A 19,758-nucleotide genomic window follows, 5' to 3' on the forward strand; every position below is an offset into this window, starting at 1 on the left:
TTTATAACATCATTAAACTGGATAAAGGATTTTTAGTCAGATTAGTCAGCCTATTCTAACGACAGCTATACCCTCTGCCAACCAAGCTGCTCCAAATAGTGACAGTAAGGGCGCTCTCACACTAGCCAATCCGTACCCTAGCCAAGCACGCTTCACCTCTAAAGTCTAGTTTGTTTAACTAGTGTGAGTGCTCCGATCTGTGCACAGTACACTTCCTTGGCCCTGGCATACTTGGAAGAGGTGTTCTTCCACACAATACAGTTCATGCACGAGCACAAGGCACATCCCTTTTTTTTTTTTTTTTTACTAGTCCGCCTGTCTTGTAAACTAAGCATGCTTCATAATTACACAAAGCCATGTATGTGTTGTATTAATAATAATAATAATAATAATAATAATTAATAATGTAAGAGGTAACTCACTGTGTTCAGGCCCAGTTAGTCCTGGAGCAGTGCGAGTGCAAGCCTGCGGGGGAATGAGGAAGGGGGTCCAATTGTGCTTAAGCACGGTATAGGACAACTTTGACTAGTGTGAGTGAGCCAGCAGACACTGATTATTACAGAAGAGTCCGTCTCTGACCTCGGAGGAAGTTTGGATTGGGTTAACAACCTTGTTAGGGAATAACACTAAAGGGTCAGTTTAAGAGCTTTCACAAATGTCCATGTGTTTGTGAATACTTACTAAAAGGGGGGGAGCACAGAGAAAGGTCATTAGGTGCGAGATCGCCTAAGCCATTGGTTCCCAACCTGGGGTTCAGGTACCTCCTAGGGGGGCGCCAAAGATCTTTGGGGGAGTGTGAGGCTTTGTATGTGCTCTGAGGTTGTAAAAATGACTTTAGCACGTATTACCTAAAATCACGATGACACACTTTATAGTGACTATAGTGACTTGATAGTTTTTTTTAAAGGTGTGTGGATTAAACTATAAAAAAATATTTTTCTTGTGATTTATCCACACACCTTTTCCCAGATAAAACTGTGCTCCTTGGTACCAGGAGACCAAGGAAAAGGTTGTAAACCACTGACCTTAGCAAATGTGATAGTACACAGAAGTGTGTGTGTGTGTGTGTGGTTTTGTAAATGAAAAGCTCCTTTGTTACTGACTATTTTAGCCGCTGTTGGTCCATAAACACTCACATTAACCCCCTGCTCACCTTACAGTTGATAAGTATGTGTGTGTTTGTGTGTGTGTTGGTGACCAAGGCCTTTGTAGCCCCACCTTCCTGTCTCAAGCCTTCTGTCTTCTTCTTTCCCTGTTCTCCCCTCAGGTCGTATCTCCACCAAGGCGATCTGTCTACAGGACCAGAAGGTTCAGGTCAACTCCACCATGTGTAATCCTCACACCAGACCCACACTGGGCTCCCATCTGTGCAACACGCAGCCCTGCCCTGCATAGTAAGTGCTGCTGTGGGTCAAGGCTTTTCTTCATGTGCTCTTGGCTGTGGTAAATGTGGCATCGGCCTTTATGTTGCCAAATTTTCAGTAGCCCGAGGCGCTGTTTTAATTACAGGCGAACACACAGACATGCACACACATACACTGTGGTTGAGCAGTCTAGAGGTTGCATGTGGTTGATCTGCTGTGGCGAGCCACCACTCTGCTCAGCCTGTGTTCTCTGCCCCTCTTCATCCTCCTCTCTTCTCTGCCCACTCTTTAATTTTTCAGATTTTTTTCCATTTTCCTTTTTGAGAAAACACTTGGAAGCTCCCTCCTCTTGCTGTCTGTTGAATCAGGATTTACTTATTCCTTTGCATGGTTGCTGCAAGTCCATCTGAATGTCAAGTGGGCTTTAATCACACTGACAGAATCATGTAATATTCTGATTTTATAGAAGTTTTTTTGACCACTTGATGAGAACGGGCTCCGTGGGGGAAAGCCAGCAGATCATTTGTCTAAACCATTCAGACTGGAAAGAAGAAGAGTAGAAGAGACCCTTAAACCTCAATCCATATTTTACACCCTATTTTTACTTAAACCTGTGTTCCTGGCATCAGCAGAGTTAAAAAAAAATGAAGGTCTAGGACCAAAATGTTTCCAAAAATGTTTGTGTGCAAGTTAGAGACAGTTTGCGGGAGTTCACCTTTAAGATGTTTGAAAGTAAGTTGCAAGCTTTGTCAGGTCTGTTGTCAAGACGATAATATGCTTATTTGTTGAATGGACATCAAATTGATAATTTCTGATGCATTCCAGAAAGTCTGCACTTGCATGCAGATATCTGTTCATAGAGATCAATACTTCATTGTCTGATTACTGCTGATAGGAGCCGGTGTCATCTCTATACTGACTGTTTTCCTGCATACAACAAAACCTGCTGATATGTGATTGGTTAAATCTACTTGTACTTAGGGTGCTGGTGGCGCAGTGGTTTAATGCGCACGCCCCATGTGAGGCTATAGTCCTCCAAGCAGACGGACCGGGTTCAAATCCAGCCTGTGGCTCCCTTCCCCGCATGTCGTTCCCCACTCTCTCTCTCCCTGATTTTCCGACTCTATCCACTGTCCTGTCTCTCCAATAAAGGCACAAAAAGCCCCAAAAAATCTTTAAAAAAAAAAATCTACTTGTACTTTAAGTGTACCACAAACAGAAACCAGAACATGTCTCATAGCTAAGTAGAGTCCCACAGGTTTAAATTTGACCCTTTTGTTGTGGTAAAAAAACTACACAGATATCACGTCTGTGGCAATGTTTCTGCGTATCTGTGATACCGACTGTAAACATGTTGGTTGAATGCTGCATTTCAGGGCTGATTCACTTTTACTGTGTCTAAATGCTTAGTACTATTTTATACTACAATTCAGCACTACACATTGCCAGTAATGTAGGGAGGATGTTGATACTTAACTATTATTAATAATTTTAACATAAAAAAAAAAATATAACAGTAAAATTAACAAGAAAAAAATCATTACATCATTACATTTTTGTGTCAAGACATTCCCAGAAGTCTCAGCTGTAGTTTCTTTAGCACTGATTAGAAGATGTTGAAATGCTTAAACAAAAGGCTCAGATGAGTTTTTGAGTTATTGGTATTTTGCAGTTTTTGCAGTTTTTTTTCTTGGTGGGCAGGGCAATATTTGAGGATTTGGACTTGTTACCCTCTTGATTTATGGCCTGTCGTTCAAGTCTAAGCCCTAAAGGATTACCAAAAGTTGAATTGTTATTGTCATGAGGTAGGAACAAGATGTTATTTCAAAGTCTGGCATACAAGTTTAACTCTAGGAAACGCTTGAGGATAAGAAAGAAAGAAAGAGAGAAATAAAGATAGACAAGGTCAAAGAGAAAGGGCGCAACAGTTAAGCCAATTTGGAAAACTCTATTTTATTCAGTGCATATCGTTCCTTCCAAAAGTTTTCAGCACAAGGCTTCCTCTCTTTCTTAGGACAGTCTTGCCTTGTTATATCTGTGGTGTCTAGACAGTGTGTTTAGTTGCATGCATTTTTAAAAAGGTTCTGTGCATTCAGGGACCAGTGCAGCAAGCAGAGGAGGAACCCAGGCTTAAGTGCAGTGGAGTGACAAGTTGAAACAACACTGAATAACGTCCTCTCTTCTCTGTGTCGGCCTTTGGCTGAGGGGACTGAAGCTATCTTGATTTACACTACTGCTCCACAGAACAGGCAGGGAACCGTGTCGTGGGTTCAGAGCGAGCATACACACACATGCACATCAAAACACACAAACCGGAAAGTATGAACAGTGACAGTTCATATGCACACACTCTGAAAGTGTGCAATGCTTAAAAAAAAAGTTTTTGGAATGCAAACCACAAGTTTAAAAAAGGCATGCACGCTGCTTCTGTCTGATGCTAATGCTGTTGTCATTGTGTGCAGCATTAGCCATGCCACAACAAGTCCAGGCTGAACTTTCTCCTGTGTCAGGGGTTGAACAAGCCAGACTGCTATCGGTTACACCTCCAACATACAGCCTCTGTTTCTCACCGAGTTTCCCACCACCCGAGAGGGCATTTCCTGCCCCTAATCTCGGGCATACCATTTCTCTTATCTTGGCGAAAGGTATTGAACAGCCTTGTTGCATGTCCAAACCTCCCAACTTTGTTTGAGTGGAGAAAGTGGTATATCCTGGATGAAAAACAGCAGTTGGGGTTCTCCATTCAGAGAAATAAAGCAGTGTTTAACACACCATGGATCTTATTATACAGTAGCTGACACCGCTTCTCAGCTTGTTGTGTGTACGGGCCAATTTATGGGCGCTGCACAGGAAGACAGTGGAGTTTGAGTGAGCAGCATGAAAGCTTTAATGACTGCATTAAGACCTCCAGGATGTATGGGCACGCATTCAAGATCCCAGCCGAGGAAATAAAAATTGACAATGAGGTGGGATGCATGTGCCCTGTGTGTGTGTGTGTGTGTGTGTGTCTGACAGAGGGGGAATGTTTAAGTGCCTGCTTATCTCTGTAGCGTGTATCTCGGGTGCTGACAGGCCTATCCATGTTTTATTGTGCAGAGATGGTGGGATTCCCACGGGGCCCGGCCAGTCTAGCCATGCAGAGCCAGTCACATCCCCCCCACCCCCCCTCAACACCCCTTACCCATTCACTTTTCCCCTTCTTTCCCCTTTAGCTTTAAACATACTTCAAACCTCCTCTTCACATATCGTCAGGGAAAAACAGAGATTACCATAAAATAGGGATGCAGGACGAATTTTAAGCATTTCAATCTTTAAGCCCAGCTTGAAGTATGAAAAATATACGCTCACGACTCAAAGATCTTTTTTTGTGTCTTCTCTACCTGTCTCTGTGTACCTGTACCCATCTTCTCTACTTGTGTAGTTCCACCTCTGCTGTTTGAAGTTATTTGGCTCTTTCTCTTGACAGAGGCCATCTGTAGAGTCACTTACCATGAGTCGGGGATTTCTCTGTGAATCACACGGCGGGATATGTAGACAGATCAAAGTGAGACATGTTGTACCTGAGCCAGAGAAGATGTGCAGAAAAGAAGAGATAAAAGATGTATACACAAGGCGCCAGCCAGGGGCCATGTGTGTATCAAAATTACATTAAACTCTGTTTGAAGATCCAACAGAAAAAAAGAAGGACATGTTAAATGCTTACATTTAAGTTTAGAGAAAGAAAGCTGCCAATTGGAGTTCAATCATTTGTGGGGGTCTCAGACGGCCCAGAGGTTAGTTCACACCCAGTGTACGGAGGCTATCGTCCTCCAAACGGGAGTTTAAGCCCGTCCTGTGGCTACTTTCCCACATGTCTTTCCCCACTCTGTCTGCCCGATATCCAACCCTACCCACTGTCCTATTAAAGGCTAACAGTATGCCTGTTAGTATGGTCCTGGGTTATGGACCTGGTACTGGTGTGCAGCCATACGAGCGCTAAAAATGCATACGAGAGGTTTTTCGGGAGCCACCCCTGCACTATTGCACTTGGGTCTACCTTTGAATATGTCAGCTATTGAACCGTTTTAGAGATACAAATTATAGTTAGGTCAGTGGTGGTTTGCAGCGAAGCAGAGTGGCACTTTAGCCACTTTTCCCTGATGATATATTGTTATTTATAAGCCAGGCAAAGCAGAGGGAAAAAAAAGCAAACAGTCTCTTAAAAAATCCAAACCGATGCATTTTGGGTCCCAATGGTTCACATCTGTCCCGTTTCCAAATTGCAGTTTAGTCTTGCTGCTTCAATCGTCTGTGGCGTTTGAAAGAGAATGAAAGCATTTTTTCCTTCCCCTGGAGCAGGTCGGGCGGTGTGGAGGAACGGTCTTTGTGGTGACATGTCGTCTCAGAAACTGGACCGAGCCATCTGCCCATCTCTCCATCTCCCTCTTCTAAGCCTGTGGTTGTCAGACCACTCATTTGCCGTAATCTCCCCCTTTCAGCCCCGATGCCAAGACAGAAGCTATTTTAGAAGCAGCAGTAGGCTTTCATCAGTGGCAGAGCAGGATTTCAGAAAAACTGAAGGGGAGTAAAAAAAAAAAAAAAAGAGAGGAGATGAAAGAAAGAAATGATGGAAAGTGGAATGTTAAAAACAGAAAAAGAAATAAGGGAAACATAAGGGATTACATTCCCTGTCTGCAGCCTGATTGCATGCTATATATATTATGGTTGGCCTTGAAGACCTTGGAAAGCCATTATGAAGAGTTGTATATACAATATGGTTCTCATGTTTAGTTTAAGAAACAAATAGCACAGAGAGAGAGAGATTGATGGGTATGGATATATCTGAACTTGTTTATTTTTCTTGCCTTTTCTAGCATTTTGGTGCGATGTCAAAGATCAATGTGTGAAAACTGTAAGTTTAGAAGCAGCAAGTCTTGGTTTCAAACAAGCAGCAACCTCCGGTGTTGAAAAATGAAGCCAATGCAGAAGTGCATAAAAAAAACTGCATTTCCTTGAGTGTCCACTTGAGGCTGGCACCAGTAGACCAGGAAGTTCCATACACAGCCCATATTCAAATGTCCATTTTGACAGCAGAAATAAACACACTTACAGCCTGCTACAAAAATCCATTTTGCTCTGAATAGTTCATGAATCTATTGGCACACGAAACGTTTTATCTGCGCTAACAAAAGGGGAGGTTATTTTCAAGAAACTGAATATACAAAGAAGGCATGGCAACACATCCAGATATGTTAAGAACTGCAAGGTTAATATTTAAAGTCTCTATACTTTCAGCAGATGATACCCTTGGAGCAGGGACATTACGGGGGTGAAATAATGTGGAATCTTTAATGTTGCAGGTTACCATAGCAGCAGACTAGTTCCTGTGGTGGAAAATAAATTCTTATGTGAAAATGTTTCATGTACAATTTAGGATATAAGAAATAACCACTGATGCCTACAGGCTTTTCATCCATATGCCAAAGACCAATGACTTCAGTGTTAGATGTATTTTTGGGTTTCTTCTCCTCACCTTCTGCCTGCTTGTTGTCTCTCTACAGTTGGGCGACAGGAGACTGGGGTTCCTGCAGCCGCTCATGTGGGGGAGGTCAGCAGACCAGAACACTGCGCTGCCTGAGGAAGGTGACTTACCAAAGGGAAGAGGTGGTGGCCCACTCCCTCTGTCCTGTCATCTCTCCCGCTCAGGTCCAGCCCTGCCACACCCAGGCCTGTCCACCAGAGTGGAGTACCGGATCCTGGTCTCAGGTGGGTTTGTCGCTGTATTTGAAAATCCATCCATCCATTATCTATACAGCTTATCCTGTTCGGGGTCACCGGCAGGGTACACCCTGGACTGGTATTTGAAAATGTTTCAGCCAAACCTAAGAATATGGCTAAAACTTAATATGTAAAATAAATCAATTGATTTGAAATCGATTGGGACAGAATTTGTTGCAGGTCTGCATTGCGACTTTTCCTTCTGTGCTTCCTTGAAGTGAATATTTGAATACTGTTTGTCAAGTAATATAGCTTGAAAACTGTTGGAGAAATCTGTCTATATCATTTGGTATAGTTGTTCATTTTACCAGCATTTTGTATGTTTCCTTAAGGACCCAAGCATGTCCTTTTCCAATGACATCAATCAAGTCAGAACAGAGAGCCCTGATTTCTTGGTGACCAATGTGGAGTTTGGTGGAAATCTATGAGGATATAATCTCCTAATCTGATGTGACCATTCATAAGAGACCAAATATTTTGAAGTCTGAACCTATGAAGGAAGTCTTGATTAAGTTTCCTAAAGATGAATTTTAGCGGTTGTCTATCAGTTTTTTTGATTGAGGTGGTTGATACAGTGTGTTGATCCTCAGGAATGAAATGATCAGTGTGATGTCTGTGCTCTTAAACTCACATCTCTCTGTTCTCCCATTGAGCTCTAAATTCATTTTCCAAGGTTGGCAGTCGGATTTTAACTTGATCCAATACAGCTGACCTTGTATGCATGCAAAAACTTTATTATTATTATTATTAAAATCTTTATTTCATGCTCTCATCATTTGTTTAAAATGATATTTTTCATTCATTTATTTCGTTTTTTCACAGCAGGCATTTTGATGACCAAAAGTGTCACTGGTAAAACTAGCTACGGCTTTGCTTTAGTCAGGTGTCCCAGTAAGTCACGGCAGTGCCAAAGCTAAATAAAGGAAAACAGGTTTTTGTCTTGGAGATGATTCAGGTCATGTGCACTCACTGTCAAAATTAATTTCCTGGCTTAAGGTCATCAGGAGCATCTCCAAACGCTAAAACACAGTGACATGTTTAGACATCTGCATGACAGAAACACATCTGTGTCTGAAAAGACACACACACACACACACACACACGCACACACGCACGCACGCACGCACGCACGCACGCACACACAAAGAGGTTGTCAGAGGTTTTACTCCAGCTATAACAAACACTCTGCTGCCCTCTGTTGGACATGTGGAACATTGTAAATTAGGGGGGTTAGTGAAATGAATAGCATGCCTCTTGTCTTAAAACAAATGAGACCCATTCAGCTTTAATCCGTCGACATCTGGATTGTTTTGGTTTTTGAAATACTTTATTAGTATTCTGTTTTGATTGCAATCACAACGAAATCTTATCTTTTTTTGAGTTTAAAAATAATTAATAGAACATCTAAATGGTAATGAGCTCTACCGGTATTATAGTAACTAAATACACTTATGAATCACAAAACATTCAACCACGCAACCAACCCCTTTTAATAAGTATTACTTGTAAGATGCTGATTGCAGCATTGTTTTAATTTGTGTAAAGGGAATATATTCACCAAAGCCAACATTTGATTAGAACATTTAATCCTCTGGATTACAACCAGGTACGACTTCAAGGTTTTGACTGTTTCCTCTGTAACCAAAGTGCATCAGACTAGACAGGAGTTTAATTCACTCATCCTCCTGTATAGAATATCAATAGGCTGGCTGAGGATCTGACAGTTTGTCAAACTTTGTGTCGTGATTAGCTGGTGTGACCTGCACAGCCGGGACATCCAGCTGCCATTCAGCCATCACTCTTTTGGACACTCAGTTCTGTGCTTTGGCTAGTTTGTAATAAGAAGTGCGAGTTCAGTCGGCGGTCATGCAGAGACAAGGCCAGTCTCCCCGAAGAGATCAATCGAACCTTTCAGTGACAAAAGGACAACTGGGATGTGTGTACGTGCTTTTTTTTCTCCTGTATTTAAATTGATGTGCACAGATGTGTGTAGCTTTTGTCTAATAAATTAACGGGATGTTTAAAACTGCAATGACTGCTGCGGTCGTCGGTCCCCACGGAGCAGTCTGACTCGGTTGTCCAGTTTACAGCAGCACTGTGTGTGCTGATGGTGGTTGCTCTGATGGTTTGGGGTCACATTCAGCCCTGAGTTATTGGTTTATTGTATTTAATGTTGGGCCATAATGTGCTGCCATCAAACGGGTGACCTTCTGTTTGCTTTTACACCGTGTGGTGAATCGAAATGCATTTACTGTGTCTGTGCCAAGGATTTAACCTCTGTTAATACAGCCCGGTGCTTAAATGTGATAGAAGATGAAGGTTAAAGCAATTATCAGAAAGTACAAGTTGCAGTGAGTGGGTATGATTTAATATGAGTGTGTCATTAAACCTTTGCTTATTCACATACCCCCCTGAGGTTGTAGTCATCTTAAGTTGTTGATTTTTGTTCCTCCAATGACTTCTTTTTCTCCCACTCAGTGCTCAAAGAGCTGTGGCCGCGGACTGAGGAAGAGGAGCGTGTTCTGCCGCAGCACTGATCCCGGGGCCAAAGCGGTGGTGGTGCCTGACAGCATGTGCAGACAGCATCACAAACCCAAAGCCCAAGAGACCTGCGTCCTGCGGCGCTGCCCCAAGAACGAAAGGTTACAGTGGACCCCCACTCCCTGGGGAGAGGTAAGAAGACATGGAGGGGTCATGGGGCTCAAGGAGTTTTAGATCAATAAGTTTGAGGAGAAAAGTCCATCCATGAAATCTGTTAAAAGAAAGATTCAGAGGATTGCTTTTGGTGCTCCATTTTGTTGCTTGGTGGTTGGTGTGACTTCACGAGAAATATCAAAAACTTAACCCAAGGACTGTAAAAAAAAAGACACGCTGCCAATGTGACATCACAAAACTTGCCTCTAGTAATGCATTATGGACATGTATTCGTTTTTTGTTTTTTTTTTGAGGGGGGGGGGGGGGGGGGGGGTAATTGACGACAAGGTTGAAAAGCATTGGTTGTATCACTATAGTGGTTGACAGATTACCATGGTAGCATAATCATTTAAAGGTAGCCACGCCCTAATGCTATGATTAGGCAGTCTCAAAACAAGCCAATGAGACCAAAAACACATGAGACAATATTCACGGGGGTAATGTATCAACTGAGAAGTGCGCCAATTTTCTGGTAGATGTCAAAGTCTGAATTTAATTTCAGCAAGCAGCAAAGTCTCCCCCTGCTGGCCATGAGAAAAAAAAAACAGATTGAAAGCACTTTGATAACCGCTTCACTTTTGAAACAACAGGCTACATCTACTTCTTATGTTCAGCCTAGTCAGCGTTATCTCGGCCTGAGATATTTCCAACACAGTTATGACTTGTAGCTTAAAAAATGTAACTTTGCTTTGATGCCAGTCCTTCAGTATTAAGAAAAAAATAACATCCTGTCCCCGGGCTCCCAGTTTTCAAAGCCATTTGACAACCGAACTGGGAGGAATCCATCACAGAACAGAGGAAGCAGTTTTACAGCTGGTAGACCAGAATGCAATGCAACATCACGTCTTTAGCTTCATTTGGACTGAAAAACTATCAGCATTCTTCAAATTCACTTCCCTTCGCTGGGCTTGTTGAAAGGGCAAACTGACAGATGTTGGAAAATGACAAGACTGGACTAGAAGCAAAGGAAACAAAGAGAAAGAAGAAAATAAATCGTATCACAACTCCTCGAGGACGGTCTGAGGAAGAGACCCTTCAGACATGACGTGTCTGTAGACCAAACGTAATAAGAGGTCAGAGTTCGCAAGAGCCATCCAGATCAACATCTTATCTTTAAACTCATTAGCCCTTTTTACATTAAGAGTCTGCAACACAACTGTGACATAAGTCCAATGTCATTATCCCTTCGTATTCTATCTGCAGAGACGCAATATTGGTGTCCTAATGTGTGATGAGGCACAACGTGTAAACAAATACTGCAGACTTTACAAATACACACTCATATGAACACCAACAGCGCTGTTCCACCCTCTGTTAATACCTCCAGAATTAGAAGAATAACCATTACCCCCTCTTTGTGTTTTACAATGCAGAAGAGGTGTAAAGTCCGGCCTTTAACTGCCAATGTACAAGGAGCTTTAAAGAGGCTACAGGTCACTCTGCTCATGCATAGCTTATTAGCTATAAGCACAGTTTTATCTCTATCTGCTGTTCTTCACGTCTTACACACCTCCTGTGTTTGCACAGAATTCGTTGTTCACATTGGATATTTTTCATTCATTGCTATGATTTCAGACTTTTGCGATGTGTTTATTGCAAAGGCTCACATTGCATTAAATTGCGCAGCCCTAACTCTGCTAAAGTGTACACGTGAAATGATTGGCTTTGCACTGCAATCTTACCAATTACTCCTGGGTATATGAAGGGTTCTGTGCCAGGCAATGATACTGTCTGTGTGATAATGTAACACATAAAGAGTTCACAGAGAGTTGGACTGAATGTACTGTCTTGTGCAGCAGCTAATCAACATACTCAAAGTACAGTTTGAGGATGTTTGGATTATGTTTTTAGGAATCTGCTCAGGGCCTAATCATGTTGCCTATTTTTCACAAGTTAAAAGAGCACATTTCATGTTTTTGCAATAGAAAAAGTAATGTCTTGGCATAAAGCTCACATACTATCCTTCTTTTCAACCAGTTTAAATAAGTCTCAGAGCACCCCAAAGCATCTCTGGGAAGTTTCTTCCAACATCCACTCTGATCCTGTATTTTATCAAGCCTATAAACCCCCCCCCCCCATTTCAGCCCTGCTCAGAACAGGCTGTTTCTGTGTCTGTACCTTTAAATATGCAAATGAGCTGTGTCTGACCACGCCCCCTCTGTAAGGCTTGGGTGCCTTGGGCTTTCTTGCACCATGCCCAGTTGTTTACGGTGATAAGGCAGACTTAGAAGACAAAACAAACACCTAGCTGTGGGAGTGTCACCCACCTGGGGGAGGGGTTACTGCCCTTTGTGATGTCATGAAGGGAAAATCTGCAAATGGCCTGTTTGAGCACACATTTTCTGAATAGTGGAGCAGAGAAAAGACGGAGAGGATGGACTTTTCTCATAATTGGGGGGTTTGTAGACAGACTAGAGACACATATTAGTGTTTGGAAAACCTTGGTGTAGTGTATTTTGCATAATATGTGACCTCGAGGTCGGTGTTAGAGTTTGTAGCATAAAACTATTAAAATAAGGCACAATGAACAAATTAAGCCTCCAGTGGAGGTTCAACAATTGATGGTTTTAACTGATTAATTAAAAAAAACCCACAATTTTATTGTACAGTTTGACAAAAAAGCTTAATGATTAATAAATGAGTGGTAAAAATATACAGCAGATACATTGATATTTGCAGCCCTTGTTCCATGAAAACAATTTTTTTTTTTTTTAAATTTTGAAAAAGAGCCAGGCACACACACACACACAAACACACTCTCTCTCTCTCTCTCACACACACACACACACACACACACACACACACACACACAAACACACTCTCTCTCTCTCACACACACACACACACACACACACACAAACACACTCTCTCTCTCTCTCACACACACACACACACACACACACACACACACACACACACACACACACACACACACACACACACACACTCTCTCTCTCTCTCTCACACACACACACACACACACACACACACACACTCTCTCTCTCTCTCACACACACACACACACACACACACACACACACACACACACACACACACACACACACACACTCAAAACAAATACACTGTTGGCTCATCACATATAATGATTGCGAAACACTCAGTAGAGCACTTTGTATTTTGGCTCTATTTCTCCAACAATCAATGACCTTGAGCCATCTGCTGCTATGGGAACCTGCAGCATCACACACACCTCACAGAGTTCATTTTCTGAAATTGTCCCTCCTGCCTGCTCTCTCTTTCAGTGCTCCAGGTCCTGTGGCTCAGGCGTCCAGAAAAGAGAGCTGCGCTGCGGGGAGAGAGACTCACAGGGAGGAGGGTACGTATCATGGCCTGCACACCAAGACGTCCCTCACACTTTCATAGATCTGCACAGATACTTAAGACCCCCCCCAGTGTCACCTTCATCCTCTGAGTCACAATGTTTGCAAATGTGGCAACTCTGTAAGAACAGTCTTTTTCACATCTCCTCTCCAACACAGGTTTGTGGAGTTCCCCACACGCAGGTGCAGGAATATGGCCAAACCTTTGGTGGATCTCCAGCAGGGCTGTAACAGAGGTCCCTGCCCACAGCTCCCGCGGGTCGTCCCTGGCAGAACCCCCTCCACTGCTGTGGTCCTGGGCTGGTACTCCTCTCCCTGGCAACAGGTACCTTTGCTCAGGCTTTCATTGAAAATTGTCTACATGAGAGACTTTTAGCGCTACAAGTGTGTTCCAGCTGACAGCTTCCAATTCTGGAGTTTTTTTCACCCACATGTGAAAGATCTTTGGACTAACACTACATGGAGATTTGTTAGAAAACTGAATTTGGAGACACGTAATGCATGGCTGGATGCTCAAACTAGAATTTGTCATAAAGCCGAGACTACACTGAGATCTCAGATCAGTTACCTCGGCATGAAGAGGAACAGAAAGTAGAAAGCTGATTGTATCTGTCTTCAGTAGGAGGGCTGTAGTCAGTCAAAACATGAGAGAATAAAAGTAATGACTGTTCTACGTGCTTCAGGATAACTTCTCTCTCCAAGGTCAAGAAGGAACTGTCTCTTTTAATTTCATGAGTAATGGAGTACTCATGTATAAATACAACATTAAACATTAGTAGCCACAGACCACCAGCTAAGCCCCTCCTTTCCTCCTGCATTTGATCCAATCATAGCTAAGTAACTAAAATAAGGCATAACAGGCCTATCAAGGTTTGTATTTCTCAGACAGAGTGACCATGTGGCTCTATTAAGAAAAATGCTCCATGTTTACAGGGGGGAGTAATGTCCCTATTTTTAGTCTCTACAAAAAAAAGACAAAATCATAGGTGAATTGGGTTTTGGATTATGTTTGAAAAATGATAGTAATTTCACTCTGTCATGTGTCATAAGCATATCCTGCCCTATTCTCCCTCTGATTGGCTTAGCCTTATTCACAAACCTATCAACTCCAACCATCGAAGGTAATGACTTCTAGCCAATCACACGAAGAGTACGGCAGGGCATGCCCTTGACATAGGTAGGATTCCTTACTTTGTTTTAAGGATCCTGTTCACAGATTACATAAATGACAACCTGGCCTGTATTCTGCAGTTGATTTTTTGGAGTCTTGTGACGCAGCATCCTCGATGCCATCCACTGTTTGCCCTCTGCTGTTTTCAGGCCGTGAGTTAGCCGCATTTTGGCCATCCCCATCTTGTTTCATGAAGCTATAAGTGACCATATTTGGATGGGAGTTTAAGGGGAGCTGGGAGCTGTCAAATTACATTAATCAATACTTTACAGCAGGGGCAGTCAAACCCATGTGGGGTTCGGGGGTTAGATTTGTTCAAATGAGTCTTCAGTACAACTCAACACATTGTATGTAGGCAGCTAGCTGATTTATTATTTTAAATCACCCAATATGAGGTACTTTAACTTTATCAGGGAGAACTGCATGTGACACAATACAAATGTAATTCTGTTTTTTATTCACATTTCTCTGTGGTAACTCACATATACATTTTAAATATTGTAAAATACGTTCAAGGATATAAAATAGCAACCCGTTTGGCAGAGTGTCTGATCTGACATTGGGGGGGATTCTACCCGCCTTGGGATCAGTACATGAACAATACAGAGTACAGTGAGGAGAGAGAGAGAGAGAGAGAGAGAGACTTTGGGTTTGTGGCTGGTAGAAAAAGTTGAACTTATAGTAGAGAACAATAACATTTACACTTTTGGACATGTCGACATCAGGGATTGGTTTCTGAGTGGTTTCATGATGTCATAAAGATGTCTGTTTGTCAGCCAACGGCACATTTTAGACTCGAGGTTCATCACTGTAAAAGTCTACTCGCAGAAATATGTTGTCTCAAACATACAGAGTTTTTTTCTTGCTGAATACTGTCATCTTCTGGTATTTCAGTGTCAAAACAAACAGATGACAATTTATCCTTCAAAAGTGCGCTGCACTGGAGTATGATCAGATCCATTTTCAGCTTTCCAAGTCCTTCTCCAGCTGGATGAACACATTAAATCGCCCTGACAGAACATTTTTTCTTCGTGTCTACTCCACCGTAACCCAACTCTGCACTAACTTTCCTTTGTGTGTCATGAATAGTGCGTAATGCGAAGACTCATTTGATCAATGCTCCTCAGCTCTCCAGTAGAAGGCAAGCTAAAGAAGCTGAGAAAGTTTGCAGGATGCTGATGTTTTGCACACATCTAATTTTTTTCTGGAGCAAGCCTTAAATGGCACTTGCAAGTTGGCTTCACTTTCAGCCTGGAGGTTGCCACTTGATAGCAATCAAGAACATATTAAGCACCCCTTTAAAGGCTTTATATGTGATTTTTCACACTTAAATATAATAGAAATCAAGTATATCCTCTGAAAATAACTCTGTGAGTCATGACTGTCTACAATGGGTGTAACACCCGAGTCCCACTGTCTGTGATGTTTTCAGAGTTTTCAGAGTCCTATCTTCACTTTGTTTACATCGCCAGGACGGCCGGCTGACTCCTCCCCTCACGTATAAAAGTTGTTTAACTGAGGGACTAGAGAAAAGAAGAATAACATACTGTACTCACTGCTTAACTGTGTTTCTAGATCACGCTCATTTCAGGTAAATTTACATGCAGAGTGAAGATACGAGCATAATAAAGATCGCTAGCATTAGCATGCTAACACAACTATGCAGCGCGAGTTGTTTTGGTTTCATGCTGGTGCTCAAGGGCGACATCTGCTGGATCAAAACATCGCATATAAAGCCTTTAAGCGAGATTCTTGTTTGAGTGTGACCTTGAAACACTAAAAGTCAGCCAAGGATGGTGTTTAAGCAGTTAGCTTATTATCAAGCTAGCTATAGCTGATTAAGTTATTCCCATGACAGTTGTAAACTCAGCTGGCGGTATATACTGCACAGTAACTGGGTAGAAATGAGAAACCGACCTTTGTTTTAGTTTCTAATTGAAGACAAATTATTTATATAGCTTAATTTTGACTGATTAATAATTTATGTGCAAGAATTTTAGAAAAAAAAAAACTAGCTTCATCATCCTTTTGTGTGGTCAGTTGCTTCTAAAACAAGAAATCCACTGAGAAGAGTTTGCCAGATTCACAACATTTCTTTTCCACCTCGCCGTGTCTCACTCCATGGATTTTTGTCTACCAGTTTCTCCTTTCTGTGGGAGGCCCCCGGCATCATGAGAGAGGCAGCACAGCCTCTCAGCCCAAACCAATCGATACAAGATATATGACCAAGCGCGGATCCTGTGTTTCAAATATAAAAACCGTAAAAAAAAACCTCAGGAACAGATCCTACAGAGCAGCCGGTGTTTCACAGACAGAGCTTAGTTCTTAACCACCAGTGGCTTGCTTTGTGGAATAACGCCTCAGATGCGATGCAAAAGCTCCACTCTGTTACACGGTCTATTGGGGCAGGTTGTGTAGGCTATGTGTTATAACATCTATTATGCAAAAAGTCTTAAGGGCAGCCTCTTATAGCACAGTGTCTCATTCTGCTTGATGTGAAGCTTGTGATCCGTGTATGTTTCCACCAGAGAAGATATCTCCTGACACTTTGCTGGAGGGCGAGTACATGCTGGATGGGATGTTTGTTTTTCTTCATCTGTTCTTTTGTCTCTTGCATAGACTTTTTCCTGCATCCTTCCCCCCTCGCTCCCCTGCTCCTTTTATGACGATTCCTTTTTCTCCGTGTGCTTGAGCGTTTGTTCTCGCTCGATTATTTATATCACTGCGCCTGTCTCTCTCTCACATTCTGCTCCTTCTTTTTGTTTCTCTCTCTCTCTCTCTCTCTCTCTCTCTCTCTCTCTCGTGTCAGTGCTCCGTGTCCTGTGGTGGAGGAGTGCAGACTCGGACCATTCAGTGTCTGCGCCAAGGTCGCCCTGCAGCTGGCTGCCTGCCACATCAGAGGCCTGTCACATCCAGGGCGTGCAACACACACTTCTGCCCCCCCGCCGCCCCCCCAGCACCGCCACAACGCACCGGCCGGGTCACGGCTGCTGGACCCACGTCTAAAGGTAAATTCTCCTGATGGCAAAAATGACAAATTCTCATCTTTTTTTACCATGAGGTGGAATACGCGTTCCTGGTCTTGGGTCTGTTCCTCACCTGAACATTTAGTGAATTGTTCCATTTATAATGTTAGCATCAGGGGCGCTGGTGGCGCAGTGGTTAGTGCGCGCGCCCCATGTGTGGAGGTCATAGTCCTCCAAGCGGGCAGCCCAGGCTCGAATCCAGCCTGTGGCTCCCTTCCCGCATGTCATTCCCCACTCTCTCTCTCTCCCTGATTTCCGACTCTATCCACTGTCCTAGCTCTCAATTAAAGTCACAAAAAGCCCCAAAAAAAAATCTTTAAAAAAAAAATGTTAGCATCAAAAAAACTTCAAACCAGCCTGCTGAAATGAGCCGTCGTCTCAAAGTACTTCTGTGCATCAGTACAGAGCTGCTAGCATGGCTAAGTCTGATGACTGTTTTTTCAGATTTACTGCTCAATTTTAGTCACAAACAGAAGACTCTTGGATCACACAATAGGGAGCGTGGTAACAAGTCATGTGTTTAGTTTGAACTGCTGCAACAAAAAAAGGTCTTACTGTTTTGTGTTGTGATGCAGATGAACACTGCATGGATCACTTCAGCTGGTGCCACTTGGTTCCCCAGCATGGAGTTTGTAACCACAAGTTCTACGGACAGCAGTGCTGCAAGTCCTGCTCCAGCAAGAGGCCGTAGACCTCGGAGAACCCCTGAGTCTATTTATTCTGACCTCTAAAAAGAAAAAAACAACAACACAGAGGCCATTGGAGGATGATGACTAAAAAACACAAACTGTGTTCATCACACAGCGTGTTGACTACCTGGAGTATTTGACCTTGATGAACTTTGTAAAGGAAGTTAAAGAGCCGAACCGTGGGACTCTTTGTGTTTCGAAAAAAGGCAATGTGGCTGAAGGAGCTCCTCCTGCCGAAGCTGCCGAGTCATCATGTCATTGATCGAACTGGAAATGGAAAGACAATGCAAAGGAGAGAGCATCTAAAGACTGGCTGATGTAATATATATCTGATACATGTTGTCCTTCTGTTTTCCTTTTTCAAACCTCGAAAGCTACAAGCCATCAAGAGACCAGGAAAAGGACCCTAGTGTTTTTTTTAGCTTGCGTATATGTCGTGTTCTTAAAGGTGTCTTGCTTCATACTCCTTTATTTAAGTTATTATGGTTCCTAATATTTGATTTTACATTTTGTCAGGTGTACAGCTGATCTGTGACATGTTATGTTTATGTTTGGATATACCACAGGGACATGCCAGACACCCTTTGGATCCATGTTATGAGATTGAAAATGAGGTATTAATTACAGTGGTCAAATATCCTCTGCACTTTTCCTATAAATGACTCTCCGCCTGTTTTGTTTCATGCTGCTGAATCCTACACCGGATATGTTTTTTTCATGTGCATTCCTTTCATGTCAACAATATCAAAACATGCCTACCTGTGTACGTAAAAAAAAACCCATTTAATGCAGTCACATTGTAAGTGCTCCTTTGTATCTCTCCTGTATGATTATGGAATACAACAGGATCATCTGTCTGACTTCCTTTCTTTCGTCTGCATTCTTCTCTGATGACGAGGGGAACAAAGCACTGCGATGTGCGCTGACCTGGGGGGGGGGGGGGGTGATTGTAGGGCGAGCGTGGGTGCTGTCTAACAGGAAAGAAGAGATCCGTGTAGGTGTGTTTCTTCACTAAAGTTGGATCAAAAAGCAACAGTTGCATAGCAGAGATTCAGCTGGTGGATATAAGATGGGGGGGGCTCAGTCAGACTTAAGGGATACTTCACCCGTTGAAACATGAATCTGTATTGACATTGGGTCATATATGTAGTAGAAATTTGAAATAAATTTTGAAGTTGGTGCCTTCTTGGCCGAGAAAAGGCAGTGTCCATAGGCAAACAGTGAGAGCACCGACACTACCAGTCCGCCCCAGCTCGAGCCGGCCCCGGCTCCTCGTCCGAGTTGGCAGCGGCCAGCAATATAGCCACGAGACGGTTGCTGCCGACAGTCTGGTTTTGTTTCTCGGCTGCTGCGGCCTGTGATTGGTCTGTAGCTTCAGTGGTCGAAAATATGAGTAACTAGCGTTGTAGTTTCACCCCGCTAACTGCAACAGGTTCCGATGGTGCAAAATTACGATTTTTGCGTCACTGGAAGCTCCTTTTCAGACTCAGAAATACAAAGATTTCCCATCTCGGGGGAAAATGAGGGCGGGATGCACGACCATTCAAAAATACTACCAGGTTTCTAATGATACAAAGCTTAATGCAAATGGGTGAAGTATCCCTTTAGTTTGGTAGAAATCAGTCATCACTTGATCAGTACAATACCTGAGTCACAGCTTTAAGGCTTCACTTACCTCACATACAAATGTTTTGACTTACACACTGTTCTGTGGAA

General features: G+C 42.8%; 1 protein-coding gene across 2 annotated transcripts in view; it reads left to right on the top strand.

Annotated features, from left to right (window-relative positions):
• adamts18 (ADAM metallopeptidase with thrombospondin type 1 motif, 18) overlaps positions 1-18,902 on the top strand; it is a 64,071-nt gene extending 45,169 nt beyond the window's left edge. For both annotated transcript variants that reach the window (XM_061042508.1, XM_061042518.1), the window contains 7 exons: positions 1,268-1,394; positions 6,905-7,109; positions 9,600-9,794; positions 13,079-13,152; positions 13,316-13,481; positions 17,137-17,335; positions 17,929-18,902. In XM_061042508.1, the coding sequence (XP_060898491.1) occupies positions 1,268-1,394; positions 6,905-7,109; positions 9,600-9,794; positions 13,079-13,152; positions 13,316-13,481; positions 17,137-17,335; positions 17,929-18,044 (1,082 nt within the window). In that variant the 3' untranslated portion in view covers positions 18,045-18,902. The remainder of the gene's footprint in view (positions 1-1,267; positions 1,395-6,904; positions 7,110-9,599; positions 9,795-13,078; positions 13,153-13,315; positions 13,482-17,136; positions 17,336-17,928) is intronic.
• The last annotated feature ends 856 nt before the right edge of the window (positions 18,903-19,758 follow it).

The sequence above is a fragment of the Labrus mixtus genome, chromosome 1, assembly GCF_963584025.1.
Source record: "Labrus mixtus chromosome 1, fLabMix1.1, whole genome shotgun sequence".
In the NCBI taxonomy this organism is placed as follows: Eukaryota; Metazoa; Chordata; class Actinopteri; order Labriformes; family Labridae; genus Labrus; species Labrus mixtus.